The following is a 6,139-nucleotide window of genomic DNA, read 5'->3' on the forward strand; positions in this document are numbered from 1 at the left end:
CGGGAGTGAGTTCGTGTCAACTAATCAGCAGCTCCATCCAGATTCAAACAATCATGGCCGATGGGTCCGTCGGAGGATGATCGTCTGGGAGCGACGTGGCTGGGCGGAAAGATCCCTGGGACCGGCTGGAATGCTGGGCCTTCTTTGTTATGACGACCAGGGGATTCTGGAAGAATTCCCGAGCCCCTTTTCCGTGGGGGTCAGTCAGTCGTCAAATGGAAGGAGATGTAGACTGAGAAGGGAGGCAGAGAGAGAGTGTGTGAGAAGAAATGAAGACAAAAAGAAACGAATCCGATTTGTTATTTTTAGAACAGGCACAAAAGGCACGAGGGCTGTCTTATGTCATCACTGTGCATAACTTAAGTAACTTAAAGATTCATCACCAAAAGTATAAAGTAGAGAAAATTAAATTAGGCATTAAATCATAATAGTTTAACTCTGTGAATAAATATTAAATCAATATTGAACCCTATTCATAAAGTCTATTGTCTATCATCAGCCAGAAGGCTTGACCGGGTCCACCAACATGACATGGATATTGCTTATTTCCTATACACCTCCATACTCCTGTCTCATCCTATATTCCTCCACTGCATTTGTATACTCTGTTCCCATCTTCGCACTCTACCCCCATAAGCATTATCCTCTCTACGGATCGTCCTGATCGTCACGAAGATGAATTCTCTCTTCCGTTCGGACTTAAGGCCTCCATGACGGAGATAGGCCGTCAACTCCGTCCAACCTTCCCACAGTGCAAAGCATAATAACACCTCCCACGCCTTCTTCCGTCTCCATCTCTCAGAAAGCTTAGCATCCATCCTAAATTGTCCTCTCTATAAACAAGTCATCTCCAATCATCTCCAATCATCTCCCACATACTCAACAACCCCTCCCATCATAATGTCTTGTCCAGACTGCTTCAGTGGCCATGTGCATGACGGTACCCCCAAAGGCCAGGTTACCCAGCTGCACGGTCTAGACGTCTACGTGGCAGAACCATCCGGAGGAGCAGACGCCGTGAGGGGCATCGTCATCATCATTCCCGATGCCTTTGGATGGGAGTTCGTCAACAACCGCATTCTGGCCGATCACTATGCCGAGAAATCGAACTATAAGGTGTATCTGCCTGAGTTCATGGGAGGTATGCATTCGGTTTCCTATACCTAGTTTGGAAGTATTCAGCATATAGTTGGATCATACTCACGAGGCTGCGTCCAGGACATGCTGCCCCTGCGTGGGTGGTGGACACCATGCGCTCGCTCTTTAAAACCGATACCCTCTCCGCCTGGCTGACCAAACCGTAAGCATCCAGTCCCTCAAGACCGGCAGATGGCCATGTACTTATCCTCCCACTATTAGTTATCATATTGCCTGTGCCGTCTCCGCCTTTGTCCCATTCTTGTACTACAATCGCCCGTCCAAGTCATGGCCCGTCGTGGAGTCATTCTTCGCCGCGGTCCGCCAGAAGGAAGGCGCCCAGCTTCCCATCGGAGCCGCGGGTTTCTGCTGGGGCGGAAAGCACACCGTGTTTCTGGCGCACGGTGCCGAGGTCGATGGTAAGCCTCTGATCAATGCCGGCTTTACCGGACACCCCAGCATGCTGGAGATCCCTCAAGACATCGAAAAGATCAAGATCCCCGTGAGCTTCGCCATGGGCGAACATGACAGCGCCGTCAAGCCCCCTCAGGTCGCTCAGATCAAAACTATCCTCGACGGAAAGGACGGCTTGGGTGAGCTGAAGGTGTATTATGGTGTTGGTCATGGATTCTGCGTGAGAGCCGATACCAAGCTGCTACAAGTCGACAGACAAGCGACTGAGGCGGAGGATCAGGCGTTGGATTGGTTCAACCGTCAGTTTGCAAAAACTTCGTTCTAACCAGGCTTTCGTTTCGAAACGAAATGTGACGTTGACTTGCCCCATATTGTTTGCATGTCTTGAGCTTTTTAATCGCCCGAAGTATCCTCATTTTCCTCAAATAATGTCTGCAACCCTCCCCCAATCTCCCCGCAGAGTGAAGTATACGGGCCCTCCGCTACGACGCAGCCCTGCTCTAAGACAACAACGTTATCTGCAATCTCCATCATCTCCTTTGCATGAGTAAGAATAATGACGGTCAACCCTAGTTGAGCCGCCACGAGCCGCTGCACCGTAGATCGAATGACGTCTGCACTGGCCGGATCAAGTGCAGAGGTCGCCTCGTCCAGGATTAACATCTGCGGTCGCCGTACAAGAGCCCGCGCAATCACCAGCCGCTGGGCCTGGCCGCCTGATAAACCAACCCCCCCATCCCCGATAACAGTTTGGTAATCCTGCGGAAGGGACGAAATGAATTCATCGAGGCCCGCTGCCTCAGCTGCACAGCGTACATTGTATGACGACCTCATTGGTGATCCTTCGTCGAGCCCGTAGCATATATTGGCATGGATCGTACCGGGGAATATGGTAGGCTGCTGCGAGACAAGAGATATGGAGGAGCGAAGAGTAGGGGTGTGCAATTGCCTGATATCCACCTTGTTAAGCAATATTCTGGGTACCTTGCCTGTCGACGGAGGGACTTCGTAGAGACCAAGTAGCAGCGATGCAATGGTAGATTTGCCTGAGCCAGATCGTCCCACGATGGCTGTGGAGGAGCCCTCTGGAATGTCGATCGAAACATCCTTCAACACAAACGCATCGGGACGCGACGGATACCGGAAGTCCAAGCTGGTGATGTTTATGGGAGCAATTTTTGAAACTACCGCAGTTCCGATGTGCTCGTGTGAAGATCCTTCTGGGAGATTAGCAAGCCGTAAGAGCCGAGATCCCATGTCCCGCGATGTGCTGATCTGAGGAACTGAAATGACATTAGTGCATCTTCTGAAGTATATATATTGGAGTCCTCACTCCATGAAAGAACTATGCTCGCGTACCCAATGCTGAATAGGAGCATTGAAAACGCCGTCATGATGTCTCGCACTTTGAATTGTCCCGACGACACTAGGACGGCTCCATAGTAGAATATCAATGCTGTATGCTCTGGTTAGTGCAAAAAGGGCGGAGATCTTCTGCAGTACCAACATACCGCTTATAAACATAATCATGGATTCGACGAGACCGAAGAGAAACCCGGTGTAAAATGCCTTCCTGAGTCCTGCAGCGGTACAGGTAGCTGCAGCTTTCAAATACTTCTTGTGGAAGAACGGCTCGAGAGTCAACATTCTGACTGTGCGTATTTCCGAGAAAGTTTCGACGAATATCTCTGATGCAACTGTTGCTGCCTCATTGCATCGTCTCTCCCACAATCCGGTAGTCCCATCAAAGCCCCTCGTAATCACATAGATGACAGGGCTGCAGGATAAAGCAATGAGTGTGAGTTTCCAACATATAACCAAGCTCCACGCAATAGCCAGGACACTAATTGCGACGGCTAATAGAGCAAATCCGCCAAACCGACCAACCAGATTTCTCATCTCCTCCGCATCCTGACCAAAACAAGTGGTAATATTGGCAGGGCCATTCTCGTCCTCTTCAAACCACTTCTTGGGCTGGTCTAGGACCCGACAAAAGGCCTGCTTGCGGAGAAAGTCGACCCAGGCCTGGCCACATAGCTCCAAGTAATAGTGCATGAAGTAGGAGACTATACCATCCCCTATTGACACCCCCAGAACCACCAAGGCCCATTTCACAGGACTCAAATGCGTATCGTAGAAAGTTTGCAGCAGTTGTGACAAGCAATATGAGAACACTGGAGTCGCACATGCATGTGCCAGCGTGCATATACATCCGAAGAGGAGACAGACACGTTGCGTCGTAGTGAGACTTGGCATAACCGTTGACATGATCTGTCCCAGAGACGTAGAGTGGCGTGTTTTTGACAGCTGGCGCGACTTCATTTTCCTCCGTAAAGGTGGTAGACGGTATTTGTTCGGTTTTATGCGATAGGGTGTGTGGCTCATTGATAGGCGGTATTCGTGTACCGAGCGACGGGACTTGGTTCCTGAGCGATTCCTTTGGAGAATACTAAGGTCATCCATTGGAATGCCAGGGAAGTTGATGGCTGTGTCTCCAGCTCGTGCGTTGTTTTGCCTATCCAGTCTGGGAGGGTTTACACGACCACGATCGCTAGGAAACACGCCACGCCTCGGGTGGCTTTCCGTCCTTGAATTAAGCTCTTTCCTGGCCATGAATTCATGTAGGCTTTCGGTCGAACTTGAGGAAGACGAATCAGTGCATAGCCATGTTCCAGTCTCGGCGAGATTCGCTTCCACGCGTCCACGGCGGCTCGAGTTGTCCTTTTCGTGAGACGAAAAGTACTTTTCAGTTCCCGGTCTTTTAACTAGATGATTTCTATAGCCAGAGTGGACAACGGAGCCTTGTTCTAAGATGTAGACAAAATCGCGAGGCAGGATCTGGGACATGTCATGAGTGATGATAATCGTGGTCTTCCCTTTACGCCAGCGTCGGATAGCTCTTATGACCTCAAGCCGATTCGTGCTGTCCAAAGCACTCGTCGGCTCATCTAAAATCAGGATCGGTGTGTCTCTCAATTTTGCTCGCGCGATCGCGATTCTCTGCCTTTGTCCTCCGCTGAGGAAGTTGCCGCCGTGGCCAACGCAGGTGTTGATCCCATGTGGCATGTTGTCAATGACACTTTGCAACATGACGAGCTCTATGCATTCTTGTACGTCCTCCTTTCGTATCTGATCGTACTCGCGCCGACCGAAGGCGATGTTCATTAGGATTGTTTCGTTGAACAGGACGCTGCGTTGCTCAACGACGGTGATGTTGTTTCTAATCCAGTCTACGTTTAGATTTTGGATCAACTTCCCGTCTATTAGGATCTCCCCTGACGTGGGTAAATAGAATCGCGCAAGGAGCTGCCCGAGAGTACTTTTGCCAGAGCCGCTTTTGCCGATAACGAAGGTGGTCTCTCCCGCAGGGAAAAAGAGATTCGCCGCGTTGAGTCGCATTTCATCTGGTTGAGTTGCATACGCAAATGATAACTAGACGTGAATCCGTTAGCAGAGGTAAGGTAACGAGCATGCTTGTGCTCTCTTACGTTTTTCACTTCAACGTCTCCTTCGCAGTAGCGAGGATATGATACACCTTTCATCTCAGCTGCAGCTTTGTTCTCCAGATCAGAATTCAGGATACTTGCTAACAAAGAAGATGCGAGTTTCCCCTTTTCCAATAAGATGATCTGCGGTAGCACCAGTTCGATCGACTGGGCCGCAGACAGACAGGCCCAAAAGGTCCTTAAGACTTCTCCCGAGGAGAGTCGGCCTGACCGTGCTAAAGCACTCCCATACCAAAACCCTTGGACAAACATTCCAAACATCATCAGTCTGACAATCGAGATCTGTAAAGCATTAAGACGTGCATGCCTGAGGTATTGAGATGCCGCCTTTTTGATGGCGTTGGAAAAGCTTTGTGCTTCGATCGCTTGCCCGTTGAGATATTTCACCGTATCAATGGCAGATGTAGTGCTGTTGACGATCTTTGACGCTCTTGACAGTTCCTCCTGCTGTGCCTCAACACTGGGCTTCATCCTTGTGGAAAGAAACGAAACAATAGCAGAAGAAACCGGGATTCCTGCCATAGTTACAAGCGAGAGCTTCCAAGAAGTAAAGAATGCTAGGCCGAGGGAGTTTGTCGTGCGAAATGAGTAATGCAACACTAGACCTAGAGGCTGGGACGTCGCCATTTGCAACTCATGGAGATTTCTGTGGAGGTCAGATGCAAATAGGTGGGATATCTGTGAGAACTCACCCTTGGATACTTGATGAAAAGGTTTTTGAGCCACTCTGTAGTGTTTCGAACCATTCCTGATCCTTTTCCAAAAGCCCATTGAAGAGTTCACATCGAGCAGTCGCGACCTGGAGCTCCCCAAATATCACAAAGGTGATGAAGTAGAACCCATGGAAGAACCAGCCAGCGGCGCCAACACCCGCGAGAGCGATACAGAACTTGGATGTCGTCCGGGACAGCTCTTGAGAGGATATCGCTCCTCCTCCGAAAAGCGTGAACGCATTGAAGATATCGCCGAGTATGAGGGCCAGAGCAGGGGTTGCCAAGCTCGCAATGAAGGCGAAGAGAATAGCGAATGCCAGTGTCGGGATATGCTTCTTTTGGGTGAAGTTAAAAAGGGTCATCCAGGTA

The 6,139-nt window shown here is 50.0% G+C and overlaps 2 protein-coding genes across 2 annotated transcripts; one reads left to right on the plus strand and one right to left on the minus strand.

The window, feature by feature from the left end:
• The first annotated feature begins 721 nt into the window (after positions 1–721).
• Positions 722–2,076, plus strand: BDV59DRAFT_189649 (dienelactone hydrolase family protein). The gene is made up of 3 exons (XM_073691631.1): positions 722–1,141; positions 1,219–1,300; positions 1,360–2,076. The coding sequence occupies exons 1-3, from the start codon at positions 901–903 to the stop codon at positions 1,874–1,876; spliced, it is 840 nt and encodes a 279-aa protein (XP_073542734.1). The 5' UTR covers positions 722–900; the 3' UTR covers positions 1,877–2,076.
• On the minus strand, positions 1,945–6,132 carry BDV59DRAFT_211607 (ABC transporter ATP-binding protein; the record flags this gene model as incomplete). Its single annotated transcript, XM_073695840.1, has 5 exons — positions 1,945–2,834; positions 2,885–3,007; positions 3,063–4,983; positions 5,040–5,703; positions 5,750–6,132. The coding sequence occupies 5 exons, from the start codon at positions 6,130–6,132 to the stop codon at positions 1,945–1,947; spliced, it is 3,981 nt and encodes a 1,326-aa protein (XP_073542735.1).
• Between the last annotated feature and the right edge of the window lie 7 nt (positions 6,133–6,139).

The sequence above is a fragment of the Aspergillus ambiguus genome (assembly GCF_047715705.1).
Source record: "Aspergillus ambiguus strain CBS 117.58 unplaced genomic scaffold BDV59scaffold_69, whole genome shotgun sequence".
Classification (NCBI taxonomy): domain Eukaryota; kingdom Fungi; phylum Ascomycota; class Eurotiomycetes; order Eurotiales; family Aspergillaceae; genus Aspergillus; species Aspergillus ambiguus.